The sequence below is a fragment of the Syngnathoides biaculeatus genome, chromosome 8 (assembly GCF_019802595.1).
Source record: "Syngnathoides biaculeatus isolate LvHL_M chromosome 8, ASM1980259v1, whole genome shotgun sequence".
Taxonomy (NCBI): Eukaryota; Metazoa; Chordata; class Actinopteri; order Syngnathiformes; family Syngnathidae; genus Syngnathoides; species Syngnathoides biaculeatus.
This window is the reverse complement of record NC_084647.1, coordinates 13952494-13974716: the sequence shown is the minus strand read 5'-3', so window position 1 is coordinate 13974716 and position 22223 is coordinate 13952494. Positions and strand designations below refer to the sequence as shown.

At 42.8% G+C, this 22223-nt stretch overlaps 1 protein-coding gene across 16 annotated transcripts in view; it reads right to left on the bottom strand.

The window, feature by feature from the left end:
• Positions 1-22223, bottom strand: part of sh3bgr (SH3 domain binding glutamate-rich protein) — a 37276-nt gene that overhangs the window by 2938 nt on the left and 12115 nt on the right. For 7 of the 16 annotated variants that reach the window (XR_009795991.1, XR_009795993.1, XR_009795992.1 and 4 more), the window contains exons 5-11: positions 17384-17486; positions 16136-16228; positions 13616-13924; positions 6704-6831; positions 5222-5387; positions 3780-3911; positions 1029-1053 (exon numbers count right to left, since the gene is read on the bottom strand). Coding sequence is in view for 5 of the 16 variants with exons in the window: in XM_061826780.1 (XP_061682764.1) it covers positions 1029-1053; positions 3780-3911; positions 5222-5387; positions 6704-6831; positions 13616-13924; positions 16136-16205 (830 nt within the window). In the remaining 11 variants the exon portion in view is untranslated. Of the gene's footprint in view, positions 1-1028; positions 1054-3779; positions 3912-5221; positions 5388-6703; positions 6832-13615; positions 13925-14046; positions 14744-16135; positions 16229-17383; positions 17487-17894; positions 20777-22223 lie in introns of those variants that run through there. The other 9 variants (XM_061826786.1, XM_061826788.1, XM_061826789.1 and 6 more) reach the window with 4 other exon arrangements.

Genomic DNA, 22223 nt, shown 5'->3' with positions numbered 1-22223 from the left:
AAATTTTGAGTCTTTCATATCACATCTTTAGTACTATGTTACGCTCATTCAGGAAAAACTGGGGGCATTTGTAATGTTTGTGTTTAGTGACTTTTCAGGTGTATTTTCCTTGAAATATTTCCATTATTTATTTTTTACCGAGAAAGCATGATAACATTCCAGGTAGTTATTTTTACCGATTAAAATTTTGTTTTTCGCATCTGCCATGTTTAACGTTGACGTGTTGTTTTTCGGCTTGCGCCAGCCGACGCATGCTGCAGCCTCAAAAGTAAAAGTAGAAATAATAGTGATAGAACATCCATCCATCCATTTTCTACCGCTTTTCCGGGTCGGGTCACGGGGGAAGTAGCTTCAGCAGGGATACCCAGACTTCCCTTTCCCTAGCCAACTTCTTCCAGCTTTTCCGGAGGGATCCCAAGGTGTTCCCAAGTCAGCCGAGAGTCATAGTCTCTCCGGCGTGTCCTGGGTTGTCCCTGGGGTCTCTTTCTGGTGGGACATGCCCGGAACACCTCACCAGGGAGGCGTCCGGGAGGCATCCAGATCAGATGTCCCAGCCATCTCATCTGGCTCCTCTCAGTGCGGAGGAACAGCGGCTCGACACTGAGCCCCTCCCTGATGACCGAGCTTATCACCCGTTCTCTAAGGGAGACCCCGGACACCCTGTGAAGGAAACTCTTTTCGGCTGGATTAACAAATAATTCCCTCATAAAGCAGTAATTTGTCAGAAGCCTTGTATTGTTTTTATAATGAAGTGGACCGTTTTTACAAGATCCACTCCTCTCCCAGAACTATAAATTGTCTTTCAGCTGTTGAGAAAAATTCCGAGAAATTTAACGAGCATGACATGTGCCTCTTAAACAAGCCAAAAACGGCGCTGCCTGTTTAGTGCAAGCTATTTTTAAATTGCAATTTATTTGCTTGAGCAACAATAAAAGTGCCCTCACGCCTCACTTGCAAAGAAATTTATTGGCGATAATTTACTCCAGCCCTATAAGGAAGGTCTGTCCATAAAACATTTGAGATCTTACCTTTTGGCATCCTGTGTACTTGTCTCTGAAAAAAAAAAAAAAAAAAAGAGGTTTTAAGGGTAGCATTGCGCGGCGTTGCATCAACTATAGAGCCAATGCACCATCTCAAAGCATTGACAACAACAAAAGTAGGACCGCTATGGAACGCAGGACCAATAATTAATTTTAGATTCAACAGCTTCGAGTCAGCGGAGTGTTTATGAGTTTTGTAACAAGGCTTCAATTTTATACAACAAAGATGTAGACAATGTTATGCACGTGAGACTTAAAAAAATGTTTATTGTTGCAGGGAGAGAAACTTCCTTTGTGGTTATATAACTAAATCCCCCTTCTAGAAATCTCCGAGGGGAAGCGGAGCAGCTCCTTGCATTTTTCCAATAATTGCAAAACACGACACGACTCCCAAGTACGGCTCGATTAAAGAGAGCGACTTTGACGGCCAAAACGTTCCTCTCGCATTTCTCGAGCTCCCGTTTTAAGATGGAAGAATCAGAACGACGGTAAAAGGAGCACTAGGGAACAGAATCAACCGCCGGAGATAATCCCTTAGCCCAGAACCACGGACGTGAGTCAGTTACACTGCTCTCCAATCGGTTACGGGGATTACAACTTCTAAATGCGTGACTCAAGGCTTTTTTTTTTTTTTTTTTTTTTTTGGGTGACGCTGTGCAGAAACAAGCTTCCTCCACCCTCCGAGTGGACATCAGTTGGATTTTCTGCTCCACACTATGAATTGTATATTCTTGGTACTTTTTCCATCCCCTGTCCCCAAACCACCTTCAGCCTTCGAAGCTTACGCCTCCACTTTGTAATATTAATATGAGAGAACGAGAAATGTTATAGGCTTTAAGACTGAAGATTTCCAAATGAAATACGGTACAGCCTCGGTTCTCGAACGTCCCCAATCTCGAACAAATCGAACAAAAATTTAGAGATTTTTTTGCTTCTGTTTTCGAATGAAAATCGGTACTTGAACGCCCCCAACAAAACCCGGAAATAACATCATGCGCGTGGCCAGACCAGCTGACCCACGACGCGCTTTGTCATTCTGGAGAACGCAGCCCCTGTACGCAGACGTGTCCCGGTAGAGACTGTTTTTTTTTTTTACTTCCGATTGAGGACTTTTAACCCCCATCACGGCTCCAAAGAAGGCAAGTGGAACCTCACTACCGAAGAACTCCTGCACCTTCAGGAGGAGGAGGAGAAGATGTTGGAGGAGGAGATGTTGTCTGGTGAGGCTGAAAGCAAGAAGGATGTCCCAAGTGCTGATATCAAAGCTATCTGTGCCAAATGGAATGAAATCCATAATTTTGTCGAACATCACCCCAATAACGCCGAATGTAGCAGAGCACTGGAAAATTTTAATGATGTTGTGATGAGCCACTTCAGAAAAGTGCTTAAAAGACGGCAGAAACAAGTGCTACTAGATTCATTCTTTGTGAAAAGGGGGAGAGTCAGTTGATAGTTTTGCATTTCTGCATTTTTATTTTGTTTCAAATATTTCGTTAACTCGAGTTACGAGTAAATGTTTTTGGGTGTTACTTTTTGCAAAGATAAAAAAAAAATTGCTTTTTTTCCCCCCTCATTATTGCTTCTTTGAAGTTATTCTGCACTTTATTTAATTAAAAAAAAAAGTTTACAAGTTTGGGGGCCGAGTCGCTACAGATACGGCAATGCACTCACTCCCAGCCTAGCCTACTCTCCTACTCAAGCATACATTTTAAGCAAACATTAAATATATTTCTTAAATTATTTTATGATATAAAGTATTTAAACTACACATGTATTCCTACCATGAAGTTTATTATCAGGAAAAGCTAAAAAACAAAAATGCTTTAAAAAGCCCAAATTTCTAGGCTTAGAACGCATTATTTCTTTTTCCATACACTGTAATGGGAAACATCACTTCGGTTTTCGAACAAATCACTTGTCGAGCAGTTTTGTGGAACGGATTGTGGTGGAGAACCGAGGCATCACTGTATAAGGTATGTTTAGTGCTGTATACAGTCTTGAATTGACATTTTTATACAAAACAAAAGTTTTTTTTTCCCCCCCCCCATTTATTTTCAGTTCAACAAACCGGACTGAAGCAACGTTTTTCATCAAATATAGTGTCCTTATCATTTTTACTGACGCATGCACAAGGAAACATCATTGATGTTCTTTGCAATGGCAAACATTTCACTTAGTTGCTAATGTGTAGAAAAAGTCCATGATCATGAACGGGAGCGGACTTTACCAAACGCCCAAACCTTCCAAACAGTCTGCATGTTGCCTTCAGGAAAAGCTAAAAAAAAATGTTTTAAAAACCCAATTTGTTATAGACTCGGAACGGATAATTTCTTTTTCCATTAATTGTGATGGGAAATATCGATCCAGTTTTCGAACAAATCATTTCTCAAACCGACTTCGAGAATGGATTGTGGTCAAGAACCGAGACTGTACTGTACTGTAGTTGCTAGTTGCATTTTGCACAAGCGTCGTGTTGTTGGTGTTGATCCTTGGTGACCCCATTTTAGCATCCCTGCAGTTATCCTATTTTGGAAACGTACTTGTCTAAAAATGCCTGTGTAAAAGTCCACTTTTGTGCTGACAACTCATGTTCTCGACACACTCGGGGGAAAAAATATTGTGTCCTTGGTGAAGGCCAACGTCTCGGAATGTGACCCCCTTGCGTCTTCATTATACTTTAATCATAATCTCGGGACAGAAATGAGAAGGGGCCGACGTAATTCAATAAAAAGAGCATACTTGCTCGACTTCTTTCTCTGTACCAGAGGACGGCGCAGACGCAGAGCAGGAGAAGTAGGAGAAGAGCGGTGAGGGAGGACGTTACCGCCAGCGGGACTGTGCAGTCATCTTTACCCCCCGCCACCTCTGCAACTGAAGAGAAAGGTCGTGTCGGTCAACAGATGCAAACTTGGCATTGTGCGATTTGGCTGTAGTTTTGCAGACAGCCTATGAGGAGAAACTGTACAAAACAGAAATTTTATAATACACTTCCTCACTATTCTATTTGCTCATCATTTTATTTTTCAACTTCCAAAATGCATACAAAACAGAATTTTGTGAAAAAAAAAATGCTGTTAATTGAGTAAAATTGTAATTGTCTAACAGACTCACAGTAGCATAAATAAATCAACAGAAGTGCTCGATTTTATTAGTGGTAGTACACAGTACTGCAGTTTTCTCATTGGCCAGTATGGCAGGTATGATTGAGTCTTCCTGGCAACATGCAGCTGCACAAACATGAAGTAGCATGATACCGCTTTTTTTTTTTTTGGGGGGGGGGGGGGTCTTTTCACTCCACATCCACGGCTGCCATGTGCAATTCGACGGGAAGAAATTGTACCGTAGGTATCTAAACACAGTAACGACAAGTGCGTACACGGTTTCATCCATATCATTTTTTCCAGTCAGTCAGTGAACGGACAGTCAAAGCTGGGGTTCAAACCATCAACCCTACGATTTCAGGACGACCAGCTCTATCAGCCGATCCACAGTCGCTCCATACATTATGTATATGTCTGTTTTCCTGTACGCTTACCTTGGAGTGACAAATAAGCAGGCGATAAGGAATATTTTTTTTAAAAAATGTGTTCAAGTATCGTAATTTCCGGCCTATAATCCGCGATTTTTTTTTTCACACGCTTTCAACCCTGCGGTTTACGTAATAATGCGGCTAATTTGTGCATATTTTCTCACGACCGAATGAGGTAAGAGTGAGGCCGGTGGAACATATGTGGCGAGGAACTGACTTTTACCGGTCCGGCCCTGCTAGCGCTGTGCTAGTGTGTTACTGGAGTGTCTCAGTGATTTTTACCGGTATGGTTTTTTTTACCCAGCCCTGTTAGCACGTCGCTAGCGTTAGTGTGGCGTTAGTGTTAGCATTAGCGCTAGGGATAACGCAGCATTAGCATTAGCGTGTACCGTCTTTCTTTGTAAATATCTCGAGTTTCAATGTGGGCTTACACACAGCTGCGGCCTATGTGTGTACCAAATGGTATTTCCTTTACAAATGTACTGGGTGAGGCTTATAACCAGGTGCGCTCTGTAGGCCGGGAATTACAGTAAGTTTAAAGCCAATGAGGGTTAAAACATTTTTTTTTTTTTTTCACATCTCAGGTGTGACCTGGAAAGTAGCCCCAAGGTGAACGGGGGTTCACTGTAGTATGACACTAATGGCGCCTCACCCACTGTCAGACGAACGCTGCTCTTCAGCGGCGTGGCGAGGGCGAACACTGAGGCCAGGCAGTCAACACGTGAGCTCCGCGTCGCCGTCACGCTGAGGTTGCTGTTCACGGTGAAGAGGCCCTTTCCCGTCACTTCACGGCTGAGGTCGTATGCGGCCTGGCTCAACTTCATATCACAGCCCAGACAGATAAACACATGATTATTTTGCTGCGTGAGAACATTTTTTTTGACGGTCGCTGCTGTGGGTGAAAAAAAAAAAAAAAAAAAAAAAAGGTGCGCTTGGATGCTTTCAGGTGGCAGAACGTGGCGAAAGTCTGGTGATCTGAAAGTGAACGACAAAAACGTGTTCCCCCCATCACCTGACAGATTGTAAGTCCAACAACACACTTCAACTAAAGAACCACGCAATGGCTGGCTATCATTTATAAATTATGATATTATGCGAGCCAGGGATTTGCAAATTAATTCTTTGCTATCGACAGAATCATTTAGCCTTTCCCTCCTACCAGTGACCACGTGGTGCCATCTTTTACCAACAAGAGGTATGGTGAATTTTCCTCTCTGCCTTGAAATATGGCAGCGGTCCCGTCTTAATCATTTCTAGATGTATTTGCTCCTGTAAGTGTTTGTGACCTTCATCCTGCAGTACAGCGAGAGGTAATCCTGGCGGGATCCGTTCATCTGCCACGCTGCCGTTTATCGACTTAATTCTCTCGCCCCGCGGGACAGCCGGGCCCGACTGCAGCACCCAGCGATCACCAGATACCTCCTGGGAACTATCCAGGGCCCACTTCCATTTTCATTTCTGTTGAATTTATGGTGTGGGAATAAAAACTTTGTTTGTATTGTTTTTTTGGGGTTTTTTTTTGTAATTTATTGTCTGTATATACTGAAAATTTTTAAAAATGTGCAGGTGGCATGGTTGGGCAACGGGTTAGATCACTGGCCTCACAGTTCTGAGGAGTGGGGTTTAAATCCCGGACCCGCGTAGGTTTTCTTTGGGCACTCCAGTTTCCTCCCACATCCCAAAAACCTGCATTCATTGGAGACTCTAAATTCCTTCTTAGGTGTGATTTTGACCCTGACTGTTGTCTGACTTCATGTACCCTGCGATGGGCTGGCAACCAGTTCAGTTCCTACCCGATGACAGCTGGGAAACGTTCCAGCACTCCCGTGACCCATGTGAGGATAAGCGTCTCGTAAAATGGATGAGTGAATGAAAAAAACCTGCATGCTTTTTATCAAGATGATCACAGAATGTTTGTCGTGTCTCTTGGTAGCGATAATGCCGATTTACCTAATCAAATGTCAGGTCACTGAATACACAGTGTCCACAATGCGGACACTGAAGGCATCACGCTGTGCAGGTATGAGTCGTGACAGCTGTGTTGCAAAATCTTAATTACACATCAGAATCTAATTTTAACTGATAGTGGTATAACATACTTGTTGCACATGTATGATTGTTGTTGTTTGTTTACCTTTTTACCATGGACTTCCCATTGCAAAGAAGGTTCCGGGTACCATCCCTCAGCGGAACACTCAAACCGGACCAAGTCTCCCTTTAAGGCTATCGTGCTGCCTCCAAAGATGTTCACGGTGCCTTTCTCTGAAATCAAAAACAACGGAGCAGGTATAAACACACACTTCCAAACGTGTGGGTCGATCCGTTCTGTGACTTTCTTTCGGCTTGTCCCGTGAGGGGTCGCCACAGCTCAGCTCATCTCAGATGAACGCTCATATTTGTTGGGCACAGTTTTGACGCCGGATGCCCTTCCTGACGCAACCCCCCTTGGGGAGAATCTATCTACAATCCCCCAAAAATGCAAATTAGGTTTATAAATGGTGAAATTATACATGGGTACGAATGATGTGTGTCTTTACACGTGGCCTATGATTGTCTGTCTCAACTTTTGTCACCCTCGGACCCCCATTTCCCTATTGTTGGAATGTCATAACCCACTTTTGTACACGATAAGAACAATAAATATTTTTAATGGCCATTTCAAATGAGTTTCATTCACATGGCGAGCCGGGATAACCGCTAGCAAGAGGCTGAGCTGCACTGCTTTTGTTTACAGAGTAGACTAGTGAATAGCATTTTCTGTCACTTATCTAATATATTCCATGTGGGAACTTCATATAGGCACTGTACTTACTGAAGTATGACCAATAGAACTGCATAAGATGAGCAGCACCGGCACCTCCATCGGTCTCCTCACTTATATGAAAAAAAAATTAACGTGTTTGATTGAGCGCCCTAAAGTGTCAAATATCTGACGAATGCTGCTCATTTTTTCCCCACTTCATCCCGCACCCGCAAGCTAAATAATCCGGTATTGAGCATCGATGGACAGCACATCGTCAGGCAGCATGAACAGTGGAAGACGCAAAGACTTGTCTCGAACCTGTGGTATGGGGGCGGACCCAAATGCAGGACTTCGAGGCGGAGGAATAATGTTCAATGTAGTTTATTCCAGAAACTGGGTCATACACGGTCTCGCAGTCCAACAAGGCAGATACAGAAACGGTAGGCTATGCAGGATGCAAAAGATATGCAGGAAGGTCCGATGACTATGGGGCAAACTAACAGGACAGGATCAAGCTAAAAGGCACAGAATCGCTGTGACTGGGGTTACTCTAACTTACGCGTAGAGCGGAGAGCCCCACAGGCAGTGAATGCAACTCACTAACACAAGGCAACGAACTGGCAAATGCCTGTGACAAAAACACCAACTAAAAATCCCGTCTAATTACATTCCCAATGTGAAACAGCTGTGAGCGGTGGTGTGGCCACGCCCGTCCTGGCAGTGGCCAAGGCTTGCTCACAACACAGACTATTTCATTCCTGAATTTGGAACCAATTCGGAAAGGAAATCATACTCTCCATCTATCAAATCTTTAACGTGGCCTCCGGATGGATTAAGACGGTGATGAGTGCGAATGTTGGCACGCGACCATCAGGCTTGTTCCAAGTGACTGATAAGAGGCTGGGGGCCATCATAACTTACATTAACATTAATTTTACAGATGAAGCAGGTCTTGAAGCGTCTCACAAAAAGAGGCCAACCAATTTGTGCACCATCAGTGAAGTACCACGATGTGACAAAACATGTCAGCCAGCACTCAGGTCTACTGGATGTACTGCACTTTACTGTACTACAGTACACCGAGATGTACTGTGACTATTGTTTGTCTTCATGTGCCCTGCAATTGGCTGCCAACCAGTTCAGGGTGTACCCCGCCTCCTGCCTAATGATAGCCGGGATTGGCTCCATCACTTCGGAGACCCTTGTGAGGATAAGCAGTCCAGGAAATCTATGGATATATATATATATATATATGTGTGTGGCGTCTATAGATCATAGGTGAATCAGAAACGATAAACGGGAGCTTATTATTAGACATTGGAAAAGAGAGAAAGACGAGAAACAGCATCAGAATCCATCCATAAGAGCGGCCGAGGACATCATCCCTATATTGACCATTGAAGTCCAGAAAGGATCTGCAGCAAATTTGTGGCTCGCTTCCAACTCTTTATTTGAGGCTGCAGTACACAAATCACAGAGTTGCTGACTGTTAAGTGGACGTGCCAGGATGCGGACGGAGTTAATTCCAGGGCTGTGTCAGGTCAGAGCAATCGTCTGCTCGCGGCCCGCTGCGGGTGCGCCGGTTCGTTTCGCTAACAGTACTATTAATGAGCGAACGTGTCAGCGCGGATTGCAGTTTTGGGGAGCGACGGAGGCTCTCTTTACGATGGATCGGAAAAAGGTGGTGGGTCATTGGCTCCCTCTTGCTTTTTTGGCCTTCAGTTTTTGTTTTTTGCTGAGTTCTCAGATGAAGGGCAAGAATGCAAACAATCAGGAGAAGGTCACGACGTCAATCGTGACATTGGCAACTCATCTGAGATATTTCATTTCCATGACAATAGTCAATATCTTGATGTCATGAGCAAGGCTGCACCACCGCCAAGAGGGGCTCTGACACCTGTCGCCGGTCACAGCTATGTCACATGAGGCACTGTAATTAGATGATGTGTTTAAGTTGGAGTTTTGTCACTGGCATTCGCCAGTTCGTTGAGTATGTTTTACCGCATCCAGGGTTACTCCGCCACTGCGCCATGACAGTCCAGTCATGCTTTTGGTTACGCTCTTTAGTTGACTCATAGTTATCGGACATTGTTTCTTGTTTTGTTTTTTTTTTGGAGGGGGGGGGGATCCTGCCTTCTTGGGCTGTGTTGTCGTGCACAACTTTCGTTTATAATAAAACCCACCGAACATCATGTCCTCGTCTTGGAGTCCTGCGTTTCGGTCTGCCCGTGCACCGTTGGTTCCTGACATTTGATGGACGAAACTAATTTGTTATTAGAGGAAATGTGCCGTCTTTTAATCACTTTAATCACCTACATGCCTGTAATGATCTATGTGCCCATAGTTGTGTAATTTTCTTTCTGCTAAATGGCCACCGTTATAACATGCAAGTTAGTGTAGTCTCGCAGTTTCTATCTTCAGTTGTGTGGGAGTTGTGCACTTTCTACTTTTTTTTACAGGACACCATGAACGCACATGAAAGCCAACTAATGCATTTCATACTTCTATATTCAAAGTGCAAATGTTTTGTGTCAAAAGACCATTAAAAAAATTAAGCCCGCCTCCTCTTCCCACTCCACCCCCAAATACTGCTGCCAGTTCTCTTTTTGAAAGGGAAACAATGTAATGCTGACTTTGTAACTTTTTAATAGTATTCAGTTCTAGAATAATATTTTTTAAAAAAATAAACACTTCGCTTCAGTACATTTATTCCAAAAAAAAAACAATCTTGCTCTCCAGGTTCAATTTTTGTGGATTTTTTTTTTTTTTTTTTTTGGGTGGAGTTTTGTGTGTGTGGAGAATTGTGGAGTTTTGAATGTTCTCCCTGTGCCTCCGTAGGTTTTCTCCGGTCCTTAAATGATTCTTTTCTTACTGAGCAGAACATGCCACCGAAAAATCCGCGGATTATTTCTATCCGAATTATGGCAAAATTTCACAATACAGGAAGGTATTTTACCGTGTCCGATCGTGTTGGTCCCGCATGTGAAGACGTTACAAACCGGCAATGATTTCTTTGTTGCGGCACCTAATACATCTCATCTGTGCACGTATGTCACGTGACTCACCAAAATGGCGGCGACGTGAAAATTCGTAATTGACGATAAATATCTTCTCAAAAACACCATTAAATGAGAGAGAATTAACATCACATTTTCAAGATACAGCACATATAATATGACCTATTGGATACATTGTTAATCCAAACCACCGGAATTCCCCTTTAAAATAAAATAAAATAACATTTTCAAAAAATGTTTAGAAATAAAAACAAAATCTATTTTATTATTATTATTATTATTTATTTATTTGTCTTTCTATAGTAATAATTGAAAATTGGGTTTTTTTTTTAATCAAATTATGCTCAAACAAAATGACTAAACAGGAGACCATTAATACTATATGTTTAATTCTCTTTTTTTTTAAATGTTTTTTCATATCTTTAACATTCAGGATTCAAATGCTGATTTTCTTTTCTCATATTATTTGGATGCTGGATTTTCTTTCCTTCTTTTTGACACAAAGTTTATGCGGTATAATTGCTGAATGAACATTAGTTTTAAACACTGTATGCACAGCCAATTTTCTCACACACACTGCTAAAATTAAGATTCTCATAAATTTGTAATAACTTAATAAAATCAGACTTTGAGCTTGTGATTTAAATAACACATGGTTCAATTCTGTACAGCTTATCCTCACTCGGGTCACGGGTGAGCTGGATCCTATCCCTGTTGAGAGGCAGGGTACATCCTAGACGGGTCACCAGCCAATCGCAAACTCCCAGAATTATATGATAACACATCAATTATAAATGACCAATTAGGTCTAGTCAGATGGTTAAACCCTAACAACAAATATTTCAACTAATTCTATTGGAATGGTATTGTTTCATGTCATTATCTTCCTGAGCATTTGACCACTTTAAGATTAAACAGGAGTTATTTTTCTTTGTACCGGACCTCAAATGCACTGCATGCATTCACCCGACGACTGAAATGTAATCCGTTTTAATTTATTTTGTTATCCCCAACATACTTCTCCTTCTGTCAACACCGGAACCAAGCATTTATAACCAGATGTAATTCTTCGGTGCATTTCAAAGAAAACTCCTAATCAAGCAGGTTGAAAAGCAAAATGCAGGTTTTTCCTGTGGCTGGGGAGGGGGGGCTCATATGTTGAAGCGGCAGCAGTGCGTGGGTGGCTACGATCAAAGCAACATTTGCTATTTTCTTTTTTTCTTCATCAAGGTTATATTCAATGTGTTTCTGCGACCACGAGCGCTGTAGTGGATTTTTGGCCTTGGAAGTGTGCTACAGTATTCACAAGAAAAACAGAATTTGAGAGAAACTCTTTTGGTGAAATGTTGGGCTGTTTTCAAAAAAACTTTTCCCCCTCAGAAAACGTTATTTCAGTTTGGTTCGCATTACAACGTCAAAATATACGTCACGTAATTTCTGGACCAAAAGCCGCACCTGATTATAAGCCTCACCCAGTACATTTTTAAAGGAAAAAACATTTTGTACATACATAAGCCACACCTCTCTATAAGCCACATGTGCCCACATTGAAACATGAGATATTTACAAAGAAAGAGGGTACACAGAACCTTTTGAGGATAACTCATCGGTCAAAGTTATTTCCCTTTCCTTCCTGACCCAACATGGCTGCCTCAAGTACACATGGAGCGTTTTCCAAGAGAAGAAAGGGAGAAAGGTCAGTATGCAACCAAGTTTGTCTTCAAAATGCTAATCCATCAGTATTATTAATGCCTAAGCGTTGTTCTAGAATAGGAATTAATAAACATATCTCTAGTATGCACCACTTCACAGAACTTACAAGAAACCCGTCACAGTTTTGGGACGCTGCCCACGAGAGGATGCATCTTTTTTGCCCTTTGTTTTATGCATTAAATGAAAAAGAAGTGTGATTTCCTTGATTGGGGCCTGTTCGGAGACTTTTGTCTCAATAAGGCAAAAAATTGTCACCCTGCCCATGAATGGGTCAATAATATACCTTAGCTTTTCTTTCCAAATAGTGTCTGTGACGCGGCAGTAACACAACACTAACAGGGCTGGGTAAAAGAAACATACCGGTAAAAGTCACTGAGACACGGCAGTAACACGGCAGTAACACAACCACCACCTGCTGTTATTACTTCTGAAAGCTTTTTTTCATCTTTTTAGATTGCTCCTGTTCTTCCCGCTGCCATTTCCAGCGTCTCAGCATCGATTCATTCATGCCAAGTTTACGTGCAGCCACTCTGTTTCCTTCTTTATCGGCCAGCTCATTTGCTTTTTAACGTGAAATCTGCATCATATGCATTTCTTGCATTTTCCATGATAAGGGTCTGTTCCTGCTAATTTAATTCATCCACAAAGCGCGAAGTTACATTAAACTTGCGTCTTCCTCGACACATATATTCCACCTCTCAGTCTTAGCGTTTCTGCTCGAGGGCCCCCTGGCAGCCGTTTGAAAAAAATTTATAAATTAAGCGCATCATTGCATAAGATGTGGGGTTGAAACCGGATGACAAAAATCGCGTCTTATAGTCCGGAAATCCCAGTAATAGTTTTGTAGGGTCCATCCATCCATCCATCAAATTTTATTTGCCACTTATCCTCACGAGGGTCACGGGGAGTGCTGGAGTCTATCTCAGCTGTCAACAGGCAGGAGTTTAAAGTTAGAGTGTTCAATCAATGTTGCATGTTTTTGGAATGTGGGAAGAAACCGGAGTGCCCGGAGGAAACTCACACAGGCACGGGGAGAACATGCAAACTCCACACAGGTGGGCCCGGGATTGAACCCGGGTCATCAGAAGTGTGAGGCCAACGTTTCACCAGCTGATCCACCGTGCCGCCGTTTTGTAGGGTCTTTAAAAAATAATCGAAATAAAAATAAGACTTGATGTTTTGTCAAGAAAAATGCAGGATTTACTACTGACTGAAGTCAAAAAAGTTATACAGTAACTCGTACTTTTACAAACGAGCGTTTTATCGACGACCGTGGCGAAGATGATGCCATTGTGAGAATTACAGAGATGGTGGGGGTTGGACATAAACACGTTAAAGTATGTTTAACATCTCAATACTACTGCAATGATTTGTGTCATAAAGCTACTAGTTCAACTTCAATTATACAAGCACAAACGAGTAACTGCTGGCGTAACTGCTATTAGTGCAACATTCTTAGACTTGTCGTATTTGTAGTGTGAGCGCGTGTCTTTGTGTCTTAAACATTATATGGTCAGTTACTAGAGATCATGAAAAACAATATATCACAGTCCAAATAAAATTTGATACCGACCTTGAACAAATAGCCAGGCTGTTTCCCTGCCTTCGCCCTGGATGTTACAGCTCACTCGTCCCTGGTGGAGCCGCTCCACACTCTTGAGAACCAAGTCCCAACCATTTACGGTCCGGCTTTTCTCTGCCGTCACGTTGGGCAAGGACGAGGAAAGCACGCCGTGAATTCTGGAGATGGTGACGACCACCGTGCTGTTCAGCTCCCACAGCATAACATCCCATTTTGCATTGTCGCTGCTGCAGCTAAAGCGGACCTCGTCCCCCCTCAGGACAGTCAAGTTCAGGGGCGACAGCTTTAAAAGAGCAGAAACTGCAAAAGAGTCAAAGGAGCGTACTGAAGTTATTATTTTGCTACATTTCAGAAAGCAAAATTATAAACATTTTCTAGCAAACCTTAGAAAGCATATTAATGTACAAGATGTTCAAATGTACCGTAATTTCCGGCCTATAAGCCTCGCCTTTTTTCACATGCTTTGAACCCTGCGGCTTATGCGGTGATGCGGCTAATTTGTGCATTTTCTCTAACGGCCGCAAGAGGACACTCGAGCGGAAAAGGTAAGAGTGAGACAGGTGGAATCAATGTGCCGAGGAAGTGACTTTTAGCGGTATGTTTTTTTTTTTTTTAACCGGCCCTGTTAGCGCTGCGCTAGCGTTAGCGTTTTGCTGTGTCTCAGTGATTTTTACCGATATTTTTTGTAGGGATTTGCGAGTTTGGACCCTACGCGTGTTCGCTGATCGAGGAAGAGATGACCAATGCTTAGGCAAAGTTAACAGCAAATGGATTTATTACAAGGAATGTGCAATACAGACGTCCGGGTCTTATCTAGGCATCTGCTGCACACGAGACGTGTGTCTTCTGACAAGATGACCCAAGAAGAAGACTAAAGCTGCCCAGTAACACGAGGTTTTCATATGTATGGGTCCATGGTAGAAGTGGCTGCCCGCCCGCAGTCTGGTCCTAGGCCAGGATAGTAACTTTGCTCTCCTTAATCTTGTGTCATTCATCTCTACGGCAACGCCCGGGAGAGGAGGCTGCCACCAGCCGTTTTTTCTGCGTACAAAGATCAAGGACAGCCACCGCGCTCCACAACATATCCTTGTCTGGACATAGACAACACTTTATCTGTTGATTAAATGTATAAGGTCATATTCAAGCAAATAATGAAAGTGCAATAAAAGTAAAATAGTCTTCAGTTTTTTTTAACCGGCCCTGTTAGCACCGTGCTAGCGTCTTGCTGCTGTGTCTCGGTGATTTTTACCTATATGTTTTTGTTTTTTTAAACCGGCCCTGTTAGTGCCACGCTAGCGTTAGCACCGCGCTACCGTGTTGCTGCTGAGTTACTGCCATGTCTCAGTGATTTAGGTATTTTTTTTTTTTTTAACCAGCCCTGTTAGTGCTGTGCTACCGTGTTGCTACTCTGTAGCTGCCACGGCTGTTTTTTTACCGGTATGTTTGTTTTTTAACAGCCCTGTTCGTGCTACCGTGTTGTTGCTATGTTAAGCTCAGCTAAGATATTAAAACTTTGAAAACTCTTTCTGTGTAAATATCTCATGTTTCAATGTGGGCACTTGCGACTTAAGTATGTACCAAATGATATTTCCTTTACAAATGTACTGGGTGAGGCTAACGAGCAGGTGCGCTCTGTAGGCCGGAAATTACGGCAAATGGATTGCACATCATAGAAGCGGAAAGTGGGTGTATTTGAATGTCGGACACGCTTGAGCCCGCCTTGGCTACTCAGTACGATAATAGGGAATTTGTCAACAATCACAAAAGAAAAAGATTGTACAGTGAACTGTTGGATATTTTCAAAACAGCTATTGCAAATTTAGATGTAGTACACAGTGCAAAAAGGAGGAAAGGAGCTCGCTACAAGCAGTCAGCTCCCTCTGCACTCTCATCCTGTAGCATCAAAGGGTAAATGTGTGGTTTATTAGTCCCTGCAGTAAAGCTTTTTTGATGGTGCCATTTTGACTCAGGAATAGATCAATTCTATTTCCAGTTGCACTAAAAAAAAAAAAAAAAAAAGGCACATAATGTGCGAAGAGACGCGGTCTCGTCGGTTTACAATACTCTGGGTGATGTATAACTCCTTTGCTGTTGTGAACTAGGCACCCAGGATCATAAATTATACATCCATTTAGGATATGAGGCCCGACAAAAATAAATAAACAAATTTCAATCTGGGCCAAACAAACAGTTTACTGCAATCACAGAATGCCACACTAATGAGCATCATTTGAGTCTACTCCTACTGGGAAATAAGGACCAGTGACTCGGAATTCCCATGGCCACTGGCTCCATTTTACTGATATTATTTGGAAGAAAATTCATTACGGTGCCGCGAGATCATTAAGGCTTCCTCTAACTAGATGGTCTGTGGGCGTAAGCAGAAGTGAAGTAGCGCCGCACTTCAACACAAGCGCCGCGCCAGTTAATGCATGCGTTACTGGCTTTTGTGTCGTCGGCGTCGGCGCCAGTCAGACAAAAGGTCGTTTTTATTTTATGCTCAACTCTCACCTTGAGTGCCGTACGACAGCAGAACCACCGACAGAATAAAAACGTCCATCATTTTGCATTTCAGTGTCATCCGGTTATCACGGCGAAAGGGACCTGGAAATAAAACCGCCATAAAGCATCAGCATTACTCAACTTTTTTTTTTTTTTTTAGGTTTTAAAGTCAGGTCAAACTACAGTACAAGGCCAGAACATTGTTACTGTAATGAGGTCCAAAAACAAGACATATCAACATTTCTGCCTTAACACAATATTCTATTATTAGCATATTACTATTATATTATTATATTTTCAAGAAGTGTCCCGTTACCACAAAGGCAAATCTAATGAAACAAAGTGTTACACTATGAAAGACAAAATAGTTACTCGACGAGAATAAACGTGGCTGTAAAAGAATGCATTACAATACAGTAGCGAGTAAACCTGAAGGATTAATTAAAGCAGTGAGAAAATGTGGGCCGTACAGTAATTCCTGCGGGGAAGCTGAAATGCGGTAGTGCGTTCCAATAAAATGTAGGTCATCTTGCACTAAATTCCTTTTCGCTATTAGGAAACTAGTCAAATGAAACCATTTACAACGTGTACGGCCATTTCTGACTCAGAAAGCGATGCTTTGTTTATTGATACAGTAATGCATTCAGCACTACATTTTGTTACTATTTAATTACCATTGAATTACCATTTTTGCATCTTTATGTATCCATCCATCCATTTTCTTCACCGAGATTATCCTCGCGTGGATCGCGGGGAGTGCTGGAGCCTATCCCAGCTGTCAACGGGCAGGAGGCGGGGTACACCCCGAACTGGTTGCCAGCCAATCGCGGGGCACATTGCGACAAACAGCCGCACTCACAATCACACTTAGGGGCAATTTAGAGCATCCAATGAATGTTTTCTGGGATATGGGAGGAAACCGGAGTGCCCAGAGAAAATCAATGCAGGCACAGGGAGAACATGCAAACTCCACACAGGCAGGTCCGGGATCGAAGGTGGGACCTCAGAACTGTGAGGCCAACGCTTTACCAGCTGAGTTTACGTATACTTGTGTTAATTTTTTTACATTTTTATACTGTATTTTACGCTTCAGGACTGGTTTAACGCATACAATGATGAGTAAAATAAAGAGCATATGAATAAACTTAGCTCTAAATATTTTTTCTGGTTTAATCCTGTTTCGCTAAATTTGACTGAAGGAAAAAATACAAGTTTAATGTCCCTAATCTACTCAAAAGTAAAATGTGCCTGACTTACCTTATTGTCCGTTTGGAGCAGCGGTGAGAATCGCACATGATAAAAACGCTATTTCGATGATACTGGTATGCGCGGGGCTCCGCTGCGTCACTCAAAAAATATCCTGTTAAATATTAGCAGAAAGAACTTTGCCCCACAACTCAAACTGATGCGCGCGCACACGCACACTGTGACTCAGACAGCAAACAGAGGTCCTTGTATGGACACATTTCTCACCGTGGAGAAAAATAAAAGTCAACAAGTGAATGGAACCCAGCACTGTCATGATTGGTTGTGTTTGTTGACTTGGTTCTGACTAGATTTAGTTTTGTTTCGTGCGTTTGTTATGTTTCCCTGTGTTACAGTAGTTGTCTCCGCCTGTTTTCATCAGTACAACCTTGTTTCAACCAATCAGTTCCCTCCAGCTACTGGTCTTGTCCAGGCAATCTTTGTTGTCTCATCAATTTGCTAATAATAATAAAAAATAATAATAATAAATAATAAATAAAAGACACCACCCTGTGATGAGTAAACTGATGGAATCACGTTTTCCCGTGTCAGCACGCAGGCCACCGGGCCACCCCCTGGAACCAGGCCTGGAGGTTTTGGTTCAAAGGCGAGCACGTGGCAGCCAAGCTTGCTCGCCATCGGGGGAGAGTCCAGTGCGAGCTGGGCGTTGGCCAAAGGCAGGGACCTTGGCTTTCTGGTCCACAGCTACTGAAAATGGTTCTAGGGACGTGGAATGTCACATAGGAAGGTGCTCAAGCCGGAGTTCCAACTGGACATCGTCGGGCTCGTCACCACACACAGCTTGGTCTCTGGTACCGGTCCTCTCGAGAAGGGTTGGACTCTGGAGGTGCCCACATTAAGAGGTGCTGAGCATGGGTAGGTATACTTATTGCCCCCTGGCTCAATGTAAAATGGGGCTCAGCCCATTTTTTGGAGATTCCTGTATGATTGCTGTTCTTCCCTCTAGTTGGGTCCTCCACTGTTTGTCTTGCCTTCCTCACGTCGAAAAGCCGAACAATGGACAATTCCCCTACACTTTGTGGTGTACCACTCTTTGACAATCATCATTTGTCATCTTTGGGACATCTCTTGTATGGGCTCTTAAGAGATTGAGAAGTCTGAGAGGACAAATGTTGATTTGTCGAAGGAATGGTCCACCTTTTGTCAAAGACCTTAAACATCATTCCGCTCAGTGAAGGTCAGCCCCCAAGGAAATGTACTGTAGAGGTGGTGACGTGCGATGGATGATGGAGGGTGTGGGGCTGGTCTGACTTTCAGCTTGTTTTCTTTCAAGGGTAATTTTTCTCAGCAAGGGTAATTTTCCTCAAAACTTTCAAGTTTGAGAACATATTGTGTTACGCTTGGGGAACACACATGAATGGGTCTGACCAAAAAGAGTTTTGCTGCATTTTATTGACTTGGCTAAAATTATGTACTGTGTGTACTGTATATATTAAAACAAGCTCCAAACACTGATCTCTTGGAGATAGATGTCCAATCCAAAAGATGGCTGAAATATCTTCTTTGTGATACATTTTTTGTGTAACCTCTGAAGTTACTTAGAGTTTTATTTCCCCCTCCTGAGCCATCACCTTATTGTGGTGGTGGTGGTGGTGGTGGGTCCCCCGATGATCCCAAGAGTTAAGTTGCCTAAAAATGTGTGTTCCTGCAAGAGTTACCAATGGCAAACAGGTCTGAGGTGAGGGAAAAAACGATGACGATACATGGATGGTATTTTCCCCTCTCTCGGATGCGAGTCACTGGGCCCCAGTTCCAACTCCAGAGAGATCGCACTCGTCAGCCTCCCTGGTAAGGTCAATTTAGGGGTCCTGGAGATTACGCTCCATGGGAAGTTGAATCTCAGATTCAGGAAAAGCAGTGTGGCTTCAGTTAAGTGCTTGCTTTATACCCTTCAGCTGGTTCCTCGAGGGTATGTGGGAGTTCACAACTCAAACAGTTGGAATTAGAATCAGAACTTCCAAATCTGAGAGTATGGTCTTCAAGAGTGGAGACCAATCTTGAGCATGAGAAATCCTGACCAAAGAAGAGGACTTTTATGTTTCTCGGGGGCTTGTTAACAAGTAAAGGGACATTGGAGTGGGTGATCAACAGGTGGATAGGTGTAGCCTCTGCAGTGATGTAGAGTCTTTTTCATTCTGTCATGGTAAAAAAGGAGCTGAGATCTCCATTTCCCAGTCGATCAATGTTCCCAGACTCATCTATGGTCACAAACTGCGGCTGTGACCAAAAGAAACAATATGGTGGATACAAGCATCCGAAGTGAGTTTCCTCCACAGGGTGTCTTTCACTTCATCCAGGACGGGATCGGAGTGGAGTATCTCCTCTGCATTGAAAGGAGCCAGTTGAAGTGGCCCCCCTGGTGAAATGTTCCGGGCATGTCCAACTGGGAGGAGGCCCCAGGAACGACAAAGGACACTCAACATGTATGGGAGAAAGTCAGACTAGCCGTAGAAACGTCACGCAAACATGAGGAGAAAATGTAAAATCCACATGAGGGCCGCAACCAAGATTCAAACCTCAGACCCCAATGTATCCGTCTTCACTGTTAATTCAACAGAATAATTTTCTCGGGGCAGTGTGTGCAGTTAAGAAGCGAATTTACTCTCCAAACTGGCATCGCACGAAGGCGCGGCAAATGCTGCTGATAAAAATGAAATGTGTTTGGTCCCATCACTCTTGCCAGGCTTTGAACAGCGTTCCAGTGATCTAAATATATGCAAAAGCTAAATATAGCCCCATAATCGGGATCTTTTTTTTTTTTTAAATCACTTTGACTTTATTGCATTTTCAATTGCATTTATGTCATAGTCACATATTTCTTCGAACAAAGTGCATTGTTTCGACAACTGTAGCGTCAGATGTCATCGTAACGGCGGACTCGCTTTTCGTCTTACAGGATGTGCTCATGTTATTACATATTACAAGCCTTACTTTGTCATATCATGCAGATGTCTTGCATGCATTGCATCGCCAAAACAATCGGAAAATAAAATAAAAAGAGGGAAATCATCTAAAACTGTAAACAACTTGAGGCACCAAGAAAATGTATACCAGTTTCAATTTGTCCTAAAGTAAAACATGCAAAATATGTTTGTCAAGATCACATGAAAGACATATTTGCAGCACTGTTATTATGCACATATTGTATTTGAAATGTAAAAGGAAAAAATTAAACCCATTGTTTTGGTTAAAAGACGAGAGCAGGAGTCGATGGCTTTTGACTTGACATCTTCAAGCACATGACCAGTGTTTGTTTGTTTGTTTGTTTTTTGTCAAGGCGGGTCCAGTGCTGCCTTGGGGGAGGAGTCAAGATGCAGCCTGAAGGAGCCAACGTGGCCAATGGTCTGGGGGTCAGGGACAGATGTCACAGGAGGCTCCCTCAGGCTGGACAAACAGAGGAGGAAAAGAACGGAAAAAAACAAGGTCACTCATTTCCCCAGTAGATATGATGATGGCGACAGCCGCCACCACTCTGCCAGTGAGTGTGCCACCCAATCTGGGCACTTTTCCTGTGGGCGCATGCGAATCTCACTTGGCAGCTCCCGCTAACGCACTGTGACAGAGGCTCGCAGGGCTCGGGAGAGATTGCCATTTCTGCAAAGCTCGCTCTTCCAGAACCTGCATATTTCCTTGAGTGGGTCACAACAGCCCAACATACAAAGACTAACCAAAAGAGAGGCTCTACACAGTGGAGTTTTGCAGGATTGTTACCATCACTACCTCACAAAAATTGAGTAATTCTTTCAGTGTGATATCAGAGAATCTCAAAGGAATCTTTGTGCTTAATAAAGCCGCAACCATGTGAGCTTTCGTTGGTTTACATGACCCAGATTGACCGACCAATGTTAAGACCAATGCTCCAGCTATAGGGCTCGTGCACGTGACGTCACCATTTTCACGGCGACATATTGCCGGTCAAAAAGAGCTGCTCCACATCATGGGGGACATTGAACCGGAGCAGAATATTCACAATTCCCGAGAATTGTTGTGCTGTTGGTTTTGTTACAACCGACGAGACAGATATTCAAAGGTCATTCTATGGAATACAAGCTGAAAAGACCAGAAAAGATCGGTGGATTTTGGGAATTAAATGTGATGGATGGTGCCCAAATACATACACTACAATACACACGACTGTGTAGCGATCACTTCACTTCAGGTATGAATTATTCTTGTCAATCTCAAATTCCCAAGAAGTATTTGTAATGCCAAGTTGGCTCATTTGATAACAATGCGTTAAAAAAAAAAAAAAATGACAGAGTAGACTCTAACATACATGGAAGCGTGTTGCAGCCACACATTAAACTTCAGTAAACCACTCCCCGACAGATGGTTTTTTTTTTTGTTTTTTTTTTAATATGCATTGTTCTCAAATGAGTGCACTACGTATTTAAAAAAAGAAAATAAACTCTCGGTCACACAGAGGTTGATGTTGGTTAACGTGTGGCCGCAACCCGCTTCTGTGTACAGGGGCTGAAGCCTATCCCAGCGGTTTATTTTCTTTTTTTAAATATGCATTGGACTCATTTTAGAACAATATATATTTTTTAAAAAAAAGTGTGCCACAGAGAAGTTTACCGAAGTTTAATGTGTGGTTGCAACACGCTTCCGTGTACGGAGGAGCTGACTCGCTGTCTTTTTTTTTCCCTCAATCATAGTTCATGAATGCGAGTTTGTGTAAAACCAGGGATCATTTCTTTAAATATTGGTATTGAAAAAATCTTAGTGGCTCCATCGCTACGTGGGATTTATTCTTGATTCAGAACAGATCCAGTAACGAAGTATATGTATGCGTCCAGACTTTTCTACGCTTTCAAACTCTTCCGTGTAA